The sequence below is a fragment of the Equus asinus genome, chromosome 10 (assembly GCF_041296235.1).
Source record: "Equus asinus isolate D_3611 breed Donkey chromosome 10, EquAss-T2T_v2, whole genome shotgun sequence".
Lineage (NCBI taxonomy): Eukaryota > Metazoa > Chordata > Mammalia > Perissodactyla > Equidae > Equus > Equus asinus.
Window position 1 is genome coordinate 77,909,223 of NC_091799.1, and position 21,309 is coordinate 77,930,531.

At 41.6% G+C, this 21,309-nt stretch overlaps 1 protein-coding gene across 8 annotated transcripts in view; it reads right to left on the reverse strand.

Moving 5' to 3' along the window:
- OSMR (oncostatin M receptor) overlaps positions 1-21,309 on the reverse strand; it is a 61,320-nt gene that overhangs the window by 18,120 nt on the left and 21,891 nt on the right. For 6 of the 8 annotated variants that reach the window (XM_044779399.2, XM_044779397.2, XM_070519744.1 and 3 more), the window contains 5 exons: positions 16,287-16,458; positions 13,864-14,136; positions 12,415-12,547; positions 11,722-11,873; positions 175-314 (listed from right to left, as the gene is read on the reverse strand). In XM_044779399.2, the coding sequence (XP_044635334.2) occupies positions 175-314; positions 11,722-11,873; positions 12,415-12,547; positions 13,864-14,136; positions 16,287-16,458 (870 nt within the window). Of the gene's footprint in view, positions 1-174; positions 315-2,159; positions 2,234-8,681; positions 9,710-11,721; positions 11,874-12,414; positions 12,548-13,863; positions 14,137-16,286; positions 16,459-21,309 lie in introns of those variants that run through there. The other 2 variants (XR_011506498.1, XM_044779401.2) reach the window with 2 other exon arrangements.

Here is a 21,309-nt window from a genome sequence, read left to right on the forward strand (position 1 = left end):
CCCAACTCTAAAAGTCTAGGATTAATTTCATGAACCTTTTTAAACAGATGACCCACACCATTTGAACCCACACAGAAATAAATGTTTAAGAAAAAAAGCGTTTTATTGATCAGTCCCTCTGTTCAGGAGGACATAAGGGATTTTTGAAAATAGTATATTACGTAGTGTTCTTACTTGTATCACTTTTCCTTCACCATGGAGTTCAATCTGACACAAAAGTGTGGGATGATTCCCAGTGGAGTGTACCCGCCAGGTCATGGTGGCATTTGTGGCACTTATATTTTTAAAGAATACTTTAGGAGTCATTGGACGAACTGCCAAAAGGAAACAAAGTAACAAAATTCAAGCACAGATCCAAAAAGACTTTGGTAAATAGGCAGTTCATTTCTTCATTTATTTATTCAGTAAGTATTTTTCGGTTTATTTTTGAGAAAATGATGAAGAAAGCCAAACTTACAGCCAGGAAGGAGAAAGCCAACAACACCCTTTCTTTCTTAGATTATATTAGAAACTCTGAATAAAATACCAAAGGAAACTACTTGAGGACTCTTAAAACTAAACAAAAGCAGGCGGACCTTGGAGGGCTCACAACTTGGAAAAGTGGCCCCTGGGGAGATTACAGCAGAATCCAGAGTCTAACCAAAACAACATTAAAATGTCAAAGACACAATCCAAAATTGTCTGACATACCAAAAAAAACGGCCCAGAAAACGTCACTAATTTCCAAGGAAAAAGACAATCAACAGGTGCCAACCTCAACATGACCCATAGTGCTGCAATTATTAAAGACTTCAAAACAGATCCACGAGGTGAAAGGAAACACATTTGAGATAAACAGAAGGAAAACATTTCTCAGCAGAGAAATGGAAGCTATTGAAAAAAAGAACAGGAATCGGGGTCCGGCCCCGTGGCCGGGTGGTTAAGTTTGTACACTCCGCTGCGGCGGCCCAGGGTTTCGCTGGTTCGGACGCTGGGCACGGACATGACACCGCTCATCGGGCCACGATGAGGCAGTGTGCCATGTGCCACAACTAGAGAGACCCACAACTAAAACATACAACTAAGTAGTGGGGGGATTTGAAGAGAAAAAGCAGAAAAAAAAAAAAAAAGATTGGCAACAGTTGTTAGCTCAGGTGCTAATCTTTAAAAAAAAAGAATCGAATGGAAATTTTAGAACCAAAAAATAGAATATCTGAAATATAACACTGACTGGATGGGGTTTAGTTCTTGAAAAGATGAAGTAAGCACCTGCCATTCTGTCTGTCCCACTGAAGGCAGTGGATGTAACGCATGGAGCAGCTGCTGAGGGCTCTCAAAGGTAAATACCAGCAGGCAGATTGGAGAAGACCAGAATTAAAAGTGTTACTGAAGTGGCTGTGAGTTAACCCTTTTTTTCATTAGTCCTCCTAACACTTGGCACAGTAGCAAAAATGAGTGCCAGAGTAGGGTAACCAAAGTCCGAGACTTCTGGCTGGAGAATCAGAAAGGAGAGAAAACCAAAAAGTACCAGGGAGATCATGGAGAAGTAGATGCTTGGGAAAATGACTCCATAAGGTTGTTTATGAACTCTGTGCTCACCTCCCAGCTGTGCACGCACGGATCTGATCTTAATCAGCATGCCAAAGCCTTCGAGAACCAGACTAACAGATCATCACCCAGGTTCCAGACTGGCCACTGGGAGGCACACATGTGAAATAGAGCTGAAAAACACTGCAGCATCTTTACAAACTGAACTGACATTGGAACCACAAGCCACAAAAGGTGGGTTGAAACTTGCAGTTTGAACCTAACCAGGTCAACTGACTACTAAAACAGAACTATCAATATTCCTCATAGGATCTAAACACCCAAAATCTCACAACATAATATTCAAAATCGCAAGGATAAAATCAAAATTACTCATCATACAAAGAAGAAAATCTCAACTCATAGGAGAAAAGACAACCAACAAAGGCCAAACAACAAGGTGCCACAGATGTTGGAATTATCTGTCCAAGACTTTTAAACAACTATTATGAAAATGTTCCAGCAAATAATCACAAACATTTTCAAAACAAATGAAACATACAAAGTCTCAGCAAAGAAATAGAAGATTAAAAAGAAGACCAAAATGGAAATTTTAAACCTGAAAAATACAATAAAAGAAATAGAAAACTTACTTGACAGGATCAATAGCAGAATAGATGACAGGGAAAGAGTGAACTTGAAGGTAGATCAATAGAAACTTTTCAATCTGAACAATGGAAAAGAAAAAGAGATTTAAAAAAATGAACAAAGCCTCAAAGAGACTGACAAAAAACAAAACTCTAAAGTCTGTGAAAGTCTCAGAAAGAAAGGAGGAAGAGGGCTTTGCTAAAGAGATAATGGCTAAAAACTTCCCAAAATGTAAATCTACAGAACCAAGAAGCTCAAGACAAAACCTCAAACAGGATAAAACCAAATAAATGTGTCCCAGACACAAAATAATCAAGAAGTCTTGGGGCCGGCCGTGTTGCCGAGTGGTTAAGTTCACACGCTCCACATCAGTGGTCCAGGGTTTCGCCGGTTCAGATCCTAGGCGTGGATATAGCACCGTTCCCAGGCCATGCTGAGGCGGTGTCCCACATAGCACAACCAGAAGGACCTACAACTAGAATATACAACTATGTACTGGGCGGCTTTGGGGAGAAGAAGAAAAGGAAAAAAAAAAAAAAAAAGAAGTCTTGAAGATAGATCAATGGCAATTATCCAATCTGAAGACCAGACAGACAAAAGGACTGTAAAAAAAAAAAAAAGGAAGAGAACCTTAGGGACCTTGAACAATAAAAAGTTTTGACAATCCCAAGAGATAGGTGCAAAGAACTACTTGAATAAATAATGGTGGAAAATCCCCAAATTTGGTTATCTACATAAACTTACATATTCAAAAAGCTCAGAGAATGATAAATTCAAAGAAAACTACATCCACACATCATAATCAAACTGCTGAAAACCAAACATAAAGAAAAAAAATTTAAGCAGCTACACGAACACGACACATTACATGTAGAGAAACATTTCAAATGACTACACATTTTACATCAGAAACCATGGAGGCCAGAAGACTGCAGAATAGCTTGAAGTACTCAGAGGAAAGAGGTCTCAACCCAGTTAGCTTCAGGAATGAAGGCAAAAATAAGGACAATCTCAGATGAAGCATAACTAAGAATTTCTCATCCGCAGAACTACTCTAAAAGAAATGCTAAAGGGAGTTCTTCAGGCTGAAGGGAAATGATATAAAAGGGAAATTTGTATCTTCAGATATGAAGGAAGAGCAACAGAAATGATAAATATTTGGGTAAATCTAAAAGACTATTTCCTCCACTTCAGCTCTTAAGATATGTATGAAAGTTGACAGCAAAAATTATAACATTGCCTAGTGGGGTTTCTAATGCGTGTAGGTGTAATACATATGACACCTAAAAACCTCCTCAGTGACGGGGGGGTAAAGGGACAGATGGTTGTAAAGCGTCTACATTCTGTTTAAAGTGGTAAAAGATTAACTCTAAGAAAACCATGAAAGATTAGTAATATACATTGTAATCTCTAGAAGAAAAAAAGGAATACAAAGAGATGTAGGCAAAAGCCAGTTGATAAATTGAAACTGAATGCTAAAAAATATTCAAATAATCCAAAAGGGAGCAGGATAGGAAGAACAGAGGGAAAAAAAAGCAGAGGGAACAAATAGAAAATAAATAATAAAATGGTAGACTTCGGTCCACTCCTATCAATAATTATGTTAGATATAAATGTCCTAAATACATCAATGAAAAGATAAATTGTTAAAAGGGATAAAAACCCCAAATCAATCATGTCCCTTGCCTTCCAAGTGCAATGAGGGAGTAAACGCATCAGTAATCACATAAATGAATGCAACATTGAAACTGGGGCAACAACTATGAAAGTGTAAAAGGGGTATTTGACCTAAAAGGTGAAGTTCTACAAGGCCCTGTTCTGAGCCTTCATCTCTTTTATCTCCTTTCTGGATCACCAGCTACAGGTTGATGACTCTCAATTCTAATCCTCATCCAAGACTTCTATCATGCTCTCCAAACCATAAATCCAACTCTCTCGTCAACATCTCCACTGGGATATCTAAAAGACATCTTAAACTTAACACAGCTAACACCGAATTCTATTCTCCTACTCAAATCTGCTTTCACTCCCTATCCTCCCCATTTTAGGAAATAGTTTCAACATTGGCCCAATTGTTTAGGCCAAGAACCTATGAGTCATCCCAAATTCCTCTTCCCCTTATAATCCATATTCCTTCCCTAAGTAAATCCTACCAACTCTATCCCAAAGCACATTCAGAATGTGGCCACTTTCCACCAAGTTCATCACTCCAACTTTGGTCCAGGGTCTGACTGACTACTGCAACAGCCTCCAAACCAACTCCCTGTCTCCACCTTCACCACCACCCCCAGTCCCACCTGAGTGATCCTTTTCTACAGCATAAGCCACATCATTTATCTGTCCTGATTAACACCTTCCAACCCAAGTGTCTTACCCATTCCACAGTTGCTGCCTGACTCTGCCTCCCAATCCAATCTCCTTTCTGAAGGAGACCTGGCATGAAATGTGGTTGTGCTTGCACGCGAGGCATCCACAAAGCTGGCTGGACTTTTCTGCCAACAGAATGTTCTGCCTGGTGAACTCACAAGGCCCCAGGGAAAACATTGCTTGCAAACAAGGGTGTTTTATCAGTTCCTCAAAAGGAACAAGCCTGGGGCCTTGGGAGTTTGAAACATTATGAAGGAACCTGTTATAAACAGATGTGTAGGGGAAAGGTCATTATTGTGGGATGGTCGCGCAGGCTTAGGTCGCTGACTCACTGCTTTGGGAAAAGGCCAGCTTTGTTTAGAGGCTATAAGAATAAAGAGCTCGAGAAACTCGAGAGGAGACTACACAGCAACCGGTGTTCGAGTATTCATTTCGTGGGCAGCACCTTTCTCTCACAGTGAAGACACAAGGACATTCTTTCTGTCCTTCAAAACACCCAGAGCATGTTCCCCTCCCATGACCTTTGCAAATCCTGTTGCTTTTGCTTCAAATGCTCTTCCCCTAGATGTTTTCTACTTCCTCATCCCAACTGAAGTAGCATCCCACGCACTCTCTACACCATTACCCGAATTTTATCTTCTTCACGGGACTTATCAACGCTTGAAGTGATTTTATTGACTTGTTTACATGTTTACTGTCTGTCTCCACTCTCAACTCTGTCCTCAACACACTCTAGCATATAAGCTCATTGGGGCAGTTCCTCAATTTTGTTCACTCCTGGCTCCCCTGAGCCTGCTACCCTGGTGGCACTCTAACTAGTTGACTGACTGAAGTGATGATTAAGCTGAAATCTAAAAAAGATGTATAGGAATTAAGAAGGTAAAAGTAGAAGAAAGAGTATTTCAGAAAAAGTGAACAACATACATAAAGACTCTGCATTTCATAAAAGAGGAAACAGATGTGGTCAACACATAGGAAGACATATTCAACTTCAAGGATGTGTAGATCAAGATCAAAACCATCATGAAATACCATTTTGTACCCATTCAATTGACAAAAGTGAAAAGGGTGACAATATCAACTTAGAGAGAATATTGTGGAATGAGTTGACAACAATGACTCCATTTTGTACCCTGCACTCCATCTTGTTAAAAATATGAAAACTGTGTTGACTTGCTGACTTGCCATAATGGAGTTATTTGCTGAGAAAGGACTTTCTGAATGACTTTTTCTGCTAACAAGATATCCTCGAGTAAGCTAATGAACTGAAACAAATTTATCCTTCCTAACAAACAAATGAGGTGGTTGTTCTGGGCTCTCTTTGTTGCTAACAAAACTCCTGACTTCTACTCCTCAGGGGAATACTTTTCTGGCTGCTGCCGGAACATGTGTTCCTGAATTAGAATTCTAAGACCTCAAATAAACGCGCTCCTTTTGTTTTGCAGGTGTCTCTTTTCTCTAAGTTGACATATTTGGTGTCAAAAATGTGGGATCCAAGGCAACTTTCCACCTGTTTCCAGTGTTGCCATCGGTTTCAAGCAAGATACCTGTCTGAGCCTCTTATGCTGTCATCTCTGGCCCAGGTGGTGAGTGTCTCTCGGTCCTGAACCTCTCACCTCCGGCTTTCATTCTGGGTGTCTTTTGGAGGCAGTTTAAGAGAATTAACTGTTTATTGGTGAGTACATACTTGTAGTGGGAAGTACGCAGTCTAGGACTCCTGTGCGGAATCAAACCCCATTTGGGGCTCCTGCTGGATTTATGTTTAAAAATTATGAACCACTTGTGTGTAGATTTTTAGGGAAATGGCACTGGTATACCAAGGATGATTTAAAACTTGCTTGGCCCCAGGGGGGCTCATCTGAAATATCTAAAGTAGTTTATTTGTATGCATGGTTAGAAAATAAGAGATCTAAAACTAAGCAAGTGAATTTTGGATGATTTGGAACTGTAATGGCTATTCTGGGGAACTTTTATTTCAGTTAAGTCCATCTTACGGGGCACCCTTAAACAAGAGGATTCCAAACCTCTCACAGATAATATTTGGGTCTATCAATAGACATGTTTTATGCCACATTGCAAAGTTTGCAGTACAGAGAAATATGCTTGTAGAAATTATGAAATGTGTTCGCGGGTTTGCCAATCTACTACAGGATGCTAATACATGATAGTTCACAGTTGCTTGCTTCCTAGTTTTTACTGGAAAGCAAAGATTACAAATAGTTTTTAAAAAGTTGGAAAAAGAGCTGAGAATCCAAAATGAACCAAAGAGAAATGTCAGAACACTTAGAGTAATAAACAAAAATTAACTCTACGCAAACTGTGTGTATTGATGCTGAGAGAGTGCAGGCAAAGTAGTAGGTGCCCCTTCGAAAGATGAGAAGCAATGGCATTCTCAGGAGAGCTCGCTCCTACTATGGAAAGATTTACTGTAACTTCTTATTTTTCAAACTATGGTCACAGACCATTGACAAATTATGATTAACATTTATTTAAACAGAAAATGTACATGGTATCTAAATTTACTATAGACATATGGATAAGATACATCTTCAATTTTATCCATAATTCATAGATAAATTTATTATAAGTTTATTATATATAGAAATAAAAGAAAATAATTTCATAAAATGAAAAATAGAATGCATGTATGGCATATACTAAACATAGGAAATACATGTCAGTTTGTTCAATTTTATCTCAGTTACTTATGTGGTTTTTATATACGTAGGTATGTGCTGGAACATAATATAAACCATAGTTCTTGCTGTGGAATGATCTAACATGTTTGAAAGCCACTGCTCTTGTACCACAGTAAATAAAGCCACAGAAGGGTCCATGTGGCCAGATGGAGAGGCCAATACAAGAACCACCACCCTTTCTGGCCTGTACACACCCAATGATAACTCCTCAAGGCCACGCTGGGATCACTCTCTGACAGGCTCATCCTTTGTTGCCTTGTCTTTTCAGATCTACAGCCAGGCAGCGATCTTTGTTTAAAAGAACTTCCCCCATTTCTTATGACTACTTGCAAGGCTGAGAATTCCAGTGATGGCTTCCCAGATATTTATAGCTCTTCCATCAGTTTAGAAGTTGTTGTTCCATCTTTCAAATCTTTATTCTGCCCACTCCACTTAGAGTCACCCTCTTCAGTAATAATGTGGAGACCTTATTGCCTCCACCTGTCTATCACTCCCAGTTTAGCAGAGTAATGTCAGGAGGAACCTGTCGAACAAGTGAATCTCGTCCTGTAATTTCCAAAAAGCGTATGGCTTATTTTACCTATGTTATGTAGGAGTTTATATTCATTTAATGCAACATATAGGCAATTAAGCAATTTGCTAAGAGTAAAATCTGTAATTATTCTGTAACAACTGCCTTGTGTCAATTCTTTTCTAGATAAACTTTGTGAGTCTTTGAAATTAAGAAAATAACTATATACAAAAAGTAGACAAGGAAAGTAGGATATGTGTTTTCAGTAAGAGAAGGTATGAAGAATAAAGATGCATTTTTGTTAAAGGAAAACAAGTGAGTAATTTTGTCCTAAAATAAAATGATTGTTCCAAAATAAGAAAGAAAAAGATAGGATAAAACCTAAATAGACATAGAAACTTGTACAAGGTCTGTGAAAAAAGAATCTTTAAGAAGACATTTTAATGTGTGGTCAAGCTGGCTAACACTAAAATGAATTTATTTAAAAGTAAATTTTAATATCAAAAGTGCACAGTGCAAAATCAGAATTTGGTTTTTCTCTACAATAAATGACAGTCTTTTCAGATAATTGATCTGCTCTTAACACGAAATTGTAAACAAAGTTTCTTTACCTTTAATGTCATCTGCATAGGAAACCAAGATACTGTGTTTTGTCTTTACCAGGTGTTCGATTACATAGAAAAACTGAGTTTTCTCAATATTAAAAGAGCTGGGTTTTGCTTAGAACTACGTAATTTTCTGTATTTGCCTTTAAAATCTCTTCATTATTCTGGTTAAATGAATACTTAAGTATTGTTTCATAAAAAAATCTGTGGTCCTATTTTATCAAATATTTTAAAACCTTTTTGATACTTTTTGACAGATTTCCCAAAAAAATCAAACTCTAAATAAAGTTTATTTGATCTGAGAGAGATTAAACTAATTAGGCTTTTTTTTTTTTTTTTTTTTTTGGTGAGGAAGATTGTCCCTGAGCTAACATCTGTGCCAACGTTCCTGTATTTTGTATGTGGGACGCCTCCATAGCCTGGCTTGATGAACACTGTGTAGGTCCACTCCTGGGATCTGAACCCACAAACCCTGGGCCACCAAAGTGGAGCATGTGAACTAACTGCTACTCCAGTGGGCCGGCCTCTAATTAGCCTTATTTGATATGCTAAATTATATGGGAACCATTGTCAAATAAGAAGTAATACAAAGCCTTCTTTACATTGTGTCTCTAAAGGTATATGTTATAAGTGCTCCAGAAATTATGTAAAATTCACGGAACTCTGATATGTCCTAATATCATGTTATCAATCATAACTCCAATTATCATCTTCAAATGTTGTATGTCATAAAAATAACCAAATTCCCTTGTCAATTGCATTATAAGGAACTCTCAACAGATCTTTAATAATGGGCATTTTTAAGCTTCTTAATTACTTATAGATATTTATTGTTTTACTCTGATGCTTTGGCAAAAATTGTGCCTGCAAAAGTACTTCATCTTCAAGGAGATTCATAGAAAAGACTTTGACAAGTACTCTTGAATTCAGGTTTTTGATAACTTTAGGATCATAACACTGAACTGGGCGGGAATTTCTAAAATCCTATTGGGAAACTGACGGCTTTGATGTTTTGTTTTCCAGATGTAAAAGACCCCTTTCTCGCCTCTCCTTTAAGCTATCTATGATTTACAACAATTTAGAAAAGTGTATCTTTGCAACAAAAGCTGAAGCATTTATCTTTTTTCCCCCTCCTGATCCCTCCAGAATTCTGAAACTCTTATTAAATATTCTTATTTTTCATGACAATATATGTATTTGCATAAGTTCAGTAAGAATCTGTTCTCCTTGTGACAAGATGCCCACTGCCCCCAGCCCCTGCTTCCTTTGATCCAAGGCTGAGGAAAGGGGACCTACTCCAGTTTTGCAAAGCCTTAATCAAATCCACAGAGAATCCTCATATTGTGGTAGAATAACCTTTCCACAGTGCGCTCCTGGAAGACAAAAACAGCAGACTCATAATCTGCAGCCCAGAGCTCTCAGCTACTAGAAAAGACACCTTTAGAAAGACTCGCTCCAACCTCACTGGAAGGGACCTTATGGAGTACTGTTAACCAACCCTTGCACCACCAAACTCCAAGGAGCAGACTCTCGGATTCACACGTCCCCCCTGAAAAAAAGCACCAAACCCTGACTGGACCTGCACAGCCACTGGAGACTTCCGGGAATTGCAGCGGACGGCTTTTCCTAGATTCTGGACCAGGCCTCTATATTTTGTATATCCTCTCTCACTGAACAGTTTCTTATTCCCTTCCTACTTTTCTCTTAATGATCCTATTGGGAGAACTCTTTTTATCTACTCTCCTACATACTGAAAGCGATCTACAACCTTTCTATTGTCACGGCCACTACTTTCAAGGCTTCTGTTCAAGCATCTGAAAATCAAGAAAGCCAAATTGATAGCCTGCCACAATTTGTCCTACAAATTAGAAGGGCACTAGATATCTTAACAGCCCAACAAGGAGGAATCTGTACCCTATTAGGAGAAGAATATTGTTTTACGTTAACCAATGTGACAAGGTGACACAAGAATTAAAAACAATAAAGGATAATTATCAACTTATTGGTTGAAATAGGACACACGCCAGGACTTAGGGATTATTTCAATCTCTTTTGCTGGTTACCAGGAGGAACAGGGTCATGGTTAACACAGTATTACAAAATAGATGATTGTTGTTACTCTTAATAACATGCATCATGTTAATCAAGTCCTTACTAAAAATTGCACCCTCTGCTGTAACTCACTCAATGGCTCAGCTGACGTTTGCTCGGATGACCATGTTAGATGCTTTTCATCAAGATGGATTTTGTGGATCCAAAGATTTAGAGGAAATTGCTGTTGACTCTTTCACAAGACTCCCCCACCGAGGGACTGGATGGAACCAGAGCAGGTAACCAAACCACTCTGGCCTCCAGGGACTAATGTTGCTCTGTTGATGTTTTCTTCTGGAAAAATCATGAGCCAAAGGGGAAATGTGGAATGAGTTGACAACAGTGGAATGGAGTTGACTCCATTTTGTACTCTGGATTCCATCTTGTTAAAAACATGAAACTGGGGGGCCTGCCTGGAGGCACAGCAGTTAAATTTGCACATTCTGCTTCCACAGCCCAGGGTTCACAGGTTCAGATCCTGGGCACAGACCTATGCACAACTTATCAACCCATGCTGTGGCAGGCATCCCATGTATAAAATGCAGGAAGATGGGCACAGATGTTAGCTCAGGGCCAGTCTTCCTCAGCAAAAAGAAGAGGATTGGTGACAGATGTTAACTTAGGGCGAATCTTCCTCACGAAAAAAAAAAGAACCTGTGCTGACCTTGCTGACTTGCCAAAAGGGAGTTATGTGCTGAGGAAAAGGAATTTCTGAAGGATTGTACAAAACCCTACCTTTTCTGGTGACAAGAAGATGTCCTTGAGTGTGCTACTGAATTGTAACATAAATTTATCCTCCCTAACAAATGACTAAGGTAATTGTTCTGGGCTCTCCTTGTTGTTAACAAAAACTCCTGACTTTTACTACTCAGGAGGACACTTTTCTGGCAGCTACCAGAACCTGTGTTCCCCAAATTCCAACTCTAAGACCCCAGACAAATGCTCTCCTTTTGTTTTGCAGTAGTCTCGTTTTTCTAAGTCGACAATATATTGGGTACAACCACTTTGGAAAATAATTTGACATTTTTCTCATTAGTTCCTATGTCCTCACCAATTCCACTCTTAGGTATATACTCAAAAAAACTGTAGATGTGTACTGGATACATGTATAAAAATGCTCATATTAACACTGTACCCAAAAGCAAAAACCTTGACACAATCTGAAAGTTCATCAAAGGAGAAACATGAATAAAACATTGTATATTTACACAATGAAATACTCCGCAGCACTGACAATGAATAGACTACAAAGATAGATTAGTAACCACAGTGGACGATGACACTCTAGTCTCACCTCGATGAGTCAGGTTAAAAAGAATATTGACACTTCTCTTCCTTAAGTAGTTTTCAGCCACGAGTGTGAAGTTATACATTTCTTGTGAGTCTTGAGCTATTTGCCAATCACACCAGTTTTTGTGTTCACAAAGTCTCTTTTCCCCAGAAAATCTTTAAAAAAAAACAAAACAATAATTTCAGGGTTTACACTTTTGTCAAAGCATCCCTGTATGCCTTGGGGCACACTCAGGGGCTTTAGAACCATGTTCACACAACAGCATGGATCCATCACCAACAAACACCAATAATGAAAATACTGTTTCAACGAATTTGATTTATGTGGTTAAATGTGCAATGATGAATTGCTGACTCTCCCTCATGAGTGGTGAGAATTCTTTTTAATTTACTTTGGATATTCTTAAAAAGTCAGAAATTAAGTAGACCCAGATCACCATATGGAACTATTTTCACATCAAGATTCACCATTAACTATGTTTCTTATTATTTGGGGGCTACATTTTCCTTTACCAAAACTCAGGAAGAAAGAATTATACACTTGTGACCACTTAAAGAGTTCTTTCTGACCCTGGCAGGGTGATTTTAAAATAGTTGCTCCAACTTTTTGCCACATCTAAACGGGGCTTTGGTTATGTTGTCACAAGCACTTTAAACAAGGAAGGATCTGTCAGTAACGTGACCAGAGCTGACTTACGATTCAAATAAAGTGTAGCTTTGGTAAGGCTGTTTCCTAACCAAGCTAGTGTCGCTCCCGGGATCCCAAGTGCAATGCAAAGTCTTGAAGTCCTGGGTTTCACAAGAAAAGTCCTTGGGCTCCTCAAGTACTTCTGTCCATACAAAGGAAAATCAGACGAAAGACCTCGTTAAATCCCTTTATTGAAAGGCAACCAAAATGGAAAGTTCCCTTTGGGGTCTGAGGCAGTGGAGTCACTCTCATCACATAAATGGAAGCCTTCACATTGGCAGCTTCAAAAGTCACATTTCAGGCGTCCCGCCATCTTGGCCCCTTCTCCTCCCTTCCCTTATGCCTTTCTGGGGTATCGTGGGAGACGGGTGGTCGGTGTTCTGCAAGTGGTCTGCACTGTGCCTATCTGATGAAAGCTGTATCCCCAGGGCCCGCTGGTAGGCACCCAATAAGTGTGGCTAATGAGAGACAGACCAAGAGAATGAAAGAAAGAACGGATAACAGGAAGCAGAAGTGCAGGGTGTTTCATCCCAGATGCTGTGGCTTACAGAGAGCCTGGGGGCTGTGCCTGGGACGCCAGGAAATCAGTCAGATTTCGGGAAGCTTCTAAACTCAGCAGCTGGGAGCTGAGAGTTCCAAGGACTGGTGCCACACCTCCAAGTCCCCAGAGTCACTGCTATTCTTAGAGGCCACACCCCAAGAGCCACATGTGAACTGAGTGTTCAGGAGACTGGAGAAGGCCTTTGGCAGGAGAAGCAGGGAGGGAGGAGTCACAGTTATCACCCCACTGTGAAGGGGAAGGGAGGTCTCAAGACAAAGCACAGGAGGCCAGTGGGCATGAGCACACATACCTACATAAAAATGGAGGCACCTGACATTTTCCACACCCAGTTAAGAACAGTGATGGCCTCCACCTGCTGAATTCCTGCTCTGTGCAGCTAGTGTACTGGGGCCATGTTCAGTAATCCTCACAACCACCACCCTTGTCTCCATTTCACGGAGGCAGAAACTGCCTCAGAGAGGCTAGGAAACTTGGCCAAGATGGCATGCCCAGCCACAGGAAGAGGATTCCAACCCTGGTCTTCTGGGCACGACCTTGGGGACCTCTCTGGGGTCGTCCACCTGCAGCCCCTCTCCTCCCTCTGCCATCTTGTGGTAATTCCAGTATGGCTAAAGGAATGCAGGATATTTTCTCAGTGGTCCAGGTCATGACCTGAACTTTCTCCTTCTTAATGCTGTCGGTTTCTAGGAATAAAATTGTCAGTAGGGACAAGAGAACAACAGGAAATCCTGGAAGTATTGCTTCAGGGTATCTTTTCCAGATACTCTCCTAAAAGACTTGGGAAACAAAAGAAGATTGAGATCATGAGGGAAATGTTTACTTGTCTTCTGGTCAAGAAGATTCCACCTATTCCATAGGAAATGGGAAGAGAGGGCACAGAGCGTGCACATACTTACTTGAGACAAAGAGAACAGTGCCTGCGTCATCTTTAGGGTCCATCTCACAAAAGATATTTGTTCCTGTTTCCCTAACGAAAGCAACATTATTCACGTGGAATGCAGACACATTTGGATCAAGTTGTTCGACATGCATCCGTACACCGTCCAAATAACACGATACGTTATTTTGATGGCTCCTAGAAATGTAACAAATGGTGACATTGGAGCCTTCTTCCACCAGCTTATCTACAGGGAAAACAGACGATGCTTTGTGTCCAAGAGAATTCTGTTCTGCAAGATAAAAACAGACAGCTCAGAATCTCACTCAAAATTCAAACCAGCCCCTACCTGTCTCACTCTCAGACTGTAACTTTAGCTTTTTCCACCTCCTGGAGAAAACAGGAGGCTAAATTTCTACAGCAAACCTATAAACTTTGCTGCCTGCAAAACAATCCTTTGTACCGTAGCTCCCATTTTAACGCTAATACCGCTGCTGTTCTTACTACCAAAGACAGCGCCGTGACTGTCACCACTACAGATTATTGTATTATTGCTGGTGTTTAGTTATCATGACAGCTGTAGCTGCTCTCTGTTGAGCTGAGGCATGAGTGACGCCCTGTGATAAGTGGCATGTCCATTATCTCACATCATCCTTCCCACTTTACAACAATGCAACAGGTAGGACTGAGCCCATGTTCATTCAGCCAGCAAGGGGTAAAGCCACATTCATACTCGTCAGGTCTGCCCAGCTCCAAAGCCACATGCCCTCATAATCTCTAAATTGTATCATAGGTCACATTTCTTCCCACCTTCTCAGAAACGCCAGTCACTCGAATATCTCCTTTTGTTTCAGTCTCTCCTTTTACACGGCCCTTTAGCATATATGATCCTTAAGTCTCTCCCATTTTAAGCAAATCCACAGTCCTCTCCATGCCTGCCTCCTGCCACCCGCTCCTCCACAAGGGGCCTCCCTGAAGGAGCTGCCTACACTTAGTGCTCAGGTTTCATCTCCCCCCTGCTCACTCAGCCTGCAGCAGTCTGGCTGCCGAGCCACCAGGCCACTGAAATTTCCGTCACTAATGTCACCCAGGCAGAGTAAGGTGCCCAGGTGATCTTAAGGTGCAACCATGGTTGAGAACCAGTGCTTTAGGGGTTAGGAATAATCAGGTTTTCCATTTATTCTTGAGTACATTTGGAGGTTATAGTTTTGAGAAATCTAGTCCGTTTTATCAAAGCTGTATATTATGGACCTTATTTCTCTCTTACTATCTTTTTAACCTCTATTTTTATGTGTGTCCCTCTTTCAGCAGTAGGATGTAATGCTAAGAGCATGGCCTCTGGAGCCAGGATGGCTGGACTGGAATTCCAGCTCTACTGCTTGCTGACCTTATATAGATTCCTTAAGCGATCTGTGCCTCAGTTTCCCTATCTGTGAAGTGGGGATAAGAATAATGCATGTTTCATAGGGCTGATGTGAGAATAAATTAATATGGATAGTGCTTAAAATAGTGACTAGAATGTAGACCTAATTCTATTATTAGTCTTAAACTAATCACTAGGCTACTCATGGGTTAACGTGTTATCAGTTTGAGTTAATACATTTGCACAAATGCTTCATAAAGGAATGGTTCTATTGGCAAGAATTTCAGATAGTCTGGCAGGGTTCATATTTGAGAAAGCCAAATGCCGTTGCTTTAGAACTGGCCCAGAGCTTAACTGAGACATAAGAGATGGCTGGCAAACCCACTTTAAATTCTATTTACAACAAAGTTAAATAATGAAAAATGAGTGATTTAAAACATATTTATCCATAATCCCATTACTCAAATGAAAAGCTGCTTTCATCTTTCCACATTTCCCTCCCTTCTCTCTACATTAGGGATTGGCAAACTATGGGCCAATTCCACCCCACTGTCTCTTGTTGTAAATAAAGTTTTATTGGAACACATCATTCGTTGACATGTTGCCTATGACTGCTTTAATGCTACAGTGGTAGAGTTACATAGCTACGACAGACATCATAGGGTCTGCAAAGCCTGAAATATTTCCTATCTTACCCTTTACAGAAAGAGCTTCCCAACTTCTGCTCTAGACGCATACACATTTTGTGTTGTTCTAATATAAACATATGTGCAATTTATGTCCTGCTGTCTTCACTGAGTATTCTATAATGAACATGCTTCACATGTTTGAAGAGTAAATACAAAATGCCTGAATTTTCATAATTATCTCAATGAATAAATTCAGAAGCAAATCCTCAGACATCTACCTCCCACTGGCAAGTTTCGCTCCCATGCATTTTAGTTCCTACAGGAGCCAAAGGAAAACAATGTCGGTGTCTACCCAGAGTTCCTCAAAAAGGACTTCCATTATTTGACTATTGATCCCCAAATAATATTACGTAGTAAGCCCTTACCCTCTTTTATCACCTCGCTGCTTACCATTTACTTCCTTCCATGAACTCCAGTTGCTCCAGAACCTCGGCTCGGGAACCCTAGCATCGTCCACCCTACTCCTTATCCTTACAAAGTGTGTTGCACATTCCAAAGGGAGCTCGGATTCCCAGCTCCACTGCAGAACTTGGTTCCACTTCACAGTGGTGCTATAGTAGTCCTAGAAATAAAGAGAAAAATTTGTAAACGCAGTCATGCTGCCCTGGACAATGCCTTGACTGGACTGATCCTAAAGCACTCATCTAAGAGCCCACTGCAACTCTACAACATGTGCAAGGACAGCCCGTTCTTAACCAGCCAGCTTCCTGTGCTCTGATGTCTCAGCAAGGAACCAGACAAAGCCTCCTGATTTTGGAAAACTCGTCTCTCATTCTCTCTGGCTGTCCAATTCCAGAGGGGTAGTGGAGCAAGTGAGAGAGAAAATAGAAGCTACTCAAGTCAGAGACAGAAGGTACGCACAGTGCTGGTCACATAGAGACTGCTGGAAAATTCTTGTAAACTAGAGAATTAATTGTGTCAGCTTTTAAAAATAAGCAGCATTGGTGAGTATTTTTTTATATTCAGTTTCAGCCAGAGTCAGATCAAGCTGGCCAAATCTCAGTAGATGAGGCAGCTCTTCATGGTACCCAGGAGTTCCACTGTCTCCCAGGAGTCAACAGATGGCTCTCTATGACTCCCTTGGTTTCTGTTCTTGTTGTTGTCTTTTCAGATGTAGGGCCACATGGACCATCTTCCTCCCTTGAGCGCCATCTGTCAGAATCTTTAGTCTCCAAAGATGTCAACCACATAGGATCGTCTTACACTGAGCTCCCGGGGAGTTTGTCCAAGTTGAACTACAATTTGGTCTTCCAGCACAGACTTTAGTCTTAATTTTTATAAGATACTGGCATTTTCATTCTCTAATTCATCCTGTTTCAATGGCTCCTTTACACCTTACCATGTCATTGAAGGCCATCTACAATCGGACTCCAACCTGCCCCAAGACTGCAGGGCCTGTGCTTTACTCTTCTTTGTGGGCCCCACAGCTCCAGGCCCTCATGCTCCTCAGTGGGCCCTCCAGGATGCCCGCTTTCTGCCCCCACAGCTGGGAGATGGAGACAACAAAGACCTGGCACTTCCTGGGGAAAACTGAGTCTGCATCCATGTTTCTAAGGGTCCTTGCCAAGTCCTACAGTGGAGAGGATGGGGCAACACACAAGTCACACACAACCAGGAGCCGGCAAACTTGGAGGCCTTCCTTCTGTGCCTTCCCCTTCCCAGGTTTCTAACCTTAAACAGCGCCCATGGCAGAAGCAAACACAGCCTGGAGTGGCAACGCCTCAGTCCCCCTGGGCAGCATCCAATCACGCAGGTCCATTTCACTCTAGGCTGAGCTCCGGTTTTTAAAACGCTTATATTTTATTTCAATTTATTGCATTCCTTTATTTCTAGATTACAAATGTATTTTTTTAACTACAAGTTTTGGGGTCCTGATCCGTGCAATTTTCACTATTGAACATGAGCAATCTTAACTACATTTTGCTTAAATATTGTTTAATTTAAGAGTCAATACCAAAAAAAAAAAGGAACTACGTCAATAATGGTGACCTCACTATCACGTCAGAAGACACAGACTGGATTTCACCTCTCATATCTCTCTCGAATTCAGCCACTTCTCTCGTCCTCACTGTCACCACCCAGTCCAGGCACCTCTCCTCTGGACCCCACAGGTTGCTTCATACTAGCCACACGTTGCCTTCTCCAGTGCTCCCAACTTCTCTCCAATGTGCAGCCAGAGTGGGCTTCCTTAAAACTTCCAATCAGCTCTTGTCAGTCAGTCCCCTTCTTCTTAATGCTCTCAGGATAAAAACAAAACCTGAGCATGACCCTCAGTGTCCTGTGTGGTCCGTCCTGTGCGGTCCACTCCACCGTCTCGCCTACCCCACCTGCTCTGTGCTTTCAGGCCTGAAAGGTCACAGTCGTTTTCCCTCAGGGCCTCTGCTCACACCTACTGGATCTTCCCAGAACATTCTTCTCCACCCTTCATGCTAAATTAGCTTCTAATCTTTCAAATTTTGGCTCAAAAAGCCCTTCCCCCAAGTTGCTGGAGAAGGTCAGGCCTAACCCCAACCCCACAGCCCCTCGTCAGCGACCTGAATCGCACTTCTCACGTCTAGGATAGTCTTATTCGTGTGTTTGCCTCCTCATTTTTGCTCAGCACCGAGAGACCCAATGCCTTGAATAATGCCCGGACCTGGGCCCACAGTCTACAACTATGTGCTGAATGATTTCATCCGGTCATTGGTATGCAGTGGGCTCCATTTTTCTCAGATACCATTTGTGTGGATTCTGTCTAACCACAACTTGTGCTTTGTGGTGTTTATAGCCTTGTAATGGAGGAGATAAAAGTTCCCTTGAATGCATCAATTCAGCGATTTTATAAATGTGATGAATTGTGTTTGGACTGTGTTCATGACTTGAAGTGGCAAGTTTAATTTGGCCCTGGCAGACACAAGTAAGTCACAAGAAACTGGCACATACATTTACACAGAAGTCCAACTGAGGTCACTGACTCGTTCCTGAGGCGTGAGCTTATCCCTCACTGACTCACGCCCCAGGCCCCCATCCAAGATTGAGCTGTTGTTACTCTACTCTGCCTTCCCCTGCCATTGACAGAAACATACAGCACGTGGCTGGAAAGGTTGAGGGCAGAAGCCAGCCCAAGGTGAGACCATGTGACGCAGCTGCCAGCAGGGCTCTGAGTGGCCGGCGCCATCTGGGAGATGGCTCAGCGTCCCTGGTCCAGCTGTAAGCACCTGGATCACGATGTTTTTCCTTTGGCTGATTTGGGAACACAATAATCTGAGACATGAGTCTAGATGTTGCCCCTTCTCGGCATGAGGGAGGGTGCCCTGTCAGGACTGCATTACAGGGAGCTGCCCTATGAAAGCGAGATTATGGGCGAGACAAATGCGGCCTCTCTTGGCTGGCTTTCTCCCCCTTAACAGGCAGGGGATCTTACTTGTCTCCTAGTCTTCAGGCCTGAGAGGTTCAGACAACGGCTTCCCATGGTATAGTCTGTTCTGGGACACATGGCCACTGAAGACCCGGGGAGGCTGCATGTGGCCATCATCCCTGTCTGGGGACGGGAGTGAAGAATGATAATACCCTGGCTCTGTCACCTTGAGCACATCAAACCTCTCTGTGCCTTGGTTTTCTCTTCTTTTGCGGTCAGGCTGGGCTGGTGTTATGGGGACAACACAATGGACAAGGTAAAATTCTACCTCCAAGTTCCTGGGCCTTAGTAGGTTACAGAGTAGGTTCCACAAGCTGCTTTACCTTGAAAAGAGAATTATTCTATGAATCAAAGGTGAAAACAGATATGAACAACTGCCTGTTAGAAAAATAAAGAATGGGGGGGGGGCCCAGCTCCGTGGCCGAGTGGTTAAGTTCGCACGCTCCACTGCAGCAGCCCAGGGTTCGGATCTTGGGCATGGACATGGCACCGCTCATCAGGCTATGTTGAGGCGGCCTCCCACATCCCACAACTAGAAGGACCTGCAACTAAGATATACAACTGTGTATGGGGTGGGGGGGGGGGGTTGGGGAGATAAAGCAGAAAAAAAAAAAGATTGGCATCAGTTGTTAGCCCAGGTGCCAATCCTTAAAAAAAAAAAAAAAAAGAATGGGATCCACTTGGTCTCTGGTTAATATTACTTTTGCTAATGGCGTTAAATCTAGTTTTATATGAATTCCTCCAGCACTTTTCTCAAATTTCTTTTTCTTATACAACTCATAGCCTCAATATGACCTTTGCTTAATGTTTTACTAATCAACAACCCAATCAACAACCAGTGAATCCATCAAAAATATAAAAAATATGAAAATACATAAATTATCAGTATGAGGTAAGATAGTGGGAAGATGTGCCAATGGCGGGATGGTGGGAAGACGTGCAGATGGCGGGATAGTGGGAAGGTGTGCTAAAGGTGGGATTAGTGGGAAGAACGTGCCGATGGTGGGACGTACACAGCTGTACATAAGCACTGCTATTGTTTAAAATTAGAACACTAAACAACTCTCAGTGTGGGAAACTGCCCTTTGAGGGATGGAATTATAGACGTGGTATCAATCCTAAATCGACAGAGAGAGAACTATATTTAACTTAGGGCACTCACTCAGATCTCAAATGCAATAATGGATATGGAAAGTAACTGGAGGCCTTAAAATTAGTGGCTTTTATGCGTCACTAAAAGAGGTAACCATCTGGACCCCTGTACCCATCCACCACGGCCTGAGAGCAGAGTGGGCCTCCACTGCGCAAATGGAGCTTCTCAGCAATGACACGTCCCTATGTTTCCCTTCCTCCAGGCAAATTCTCTGTTCCCTTCAATAAGAAAACATTCCACTGTCCTTCAACATCCCATGACAATGAAGGAACACGATGTGTGTACAGATTATTAAGGTTCTCCAGACCACAAAGGGTAATGGAAAGAAACCACTGAAGGGTCCCAATACACTAGATGGGGAAGCATCAGTGAAACAGACGCAACTGTGACTTGAACCAAGACGAATGAAAAATCTATCCCAAATAATTCAAAAGCAAAAAGAATGTGAAATAAAGGATTTTCATAATTTAATTTGTTGTAGAAAAAGCCACAAGTGAAGCAACAAAGGACACCGTAAGTTACTATCCAACATGGTTGGTCCACGAAGAACCTGTTTGCTGACTAGAACATAAGTGCTAGGACTCGTTCTTCCTTGCATTTGAGTAGGTATAAGCAAAGAAACTGACAGGAAGCCACACTGGCAAGAAAAATGTTGTCAATTACACCTGGTTTAGGAAAATCTCTGGTGGACATGGAAGAAAGAAGGACGAAGAATAACACGGTTGATCTTCATGGATTTTTAGAATCCCGTACGCATAAGGACAGATCCAATGCCTTAGGAGACAGAGCAGAACTGAGGAAATGATCTATTTTATTAACACATCACAGCCAACCTACCAAAGTTGTCATGTTACTTTGTCCCA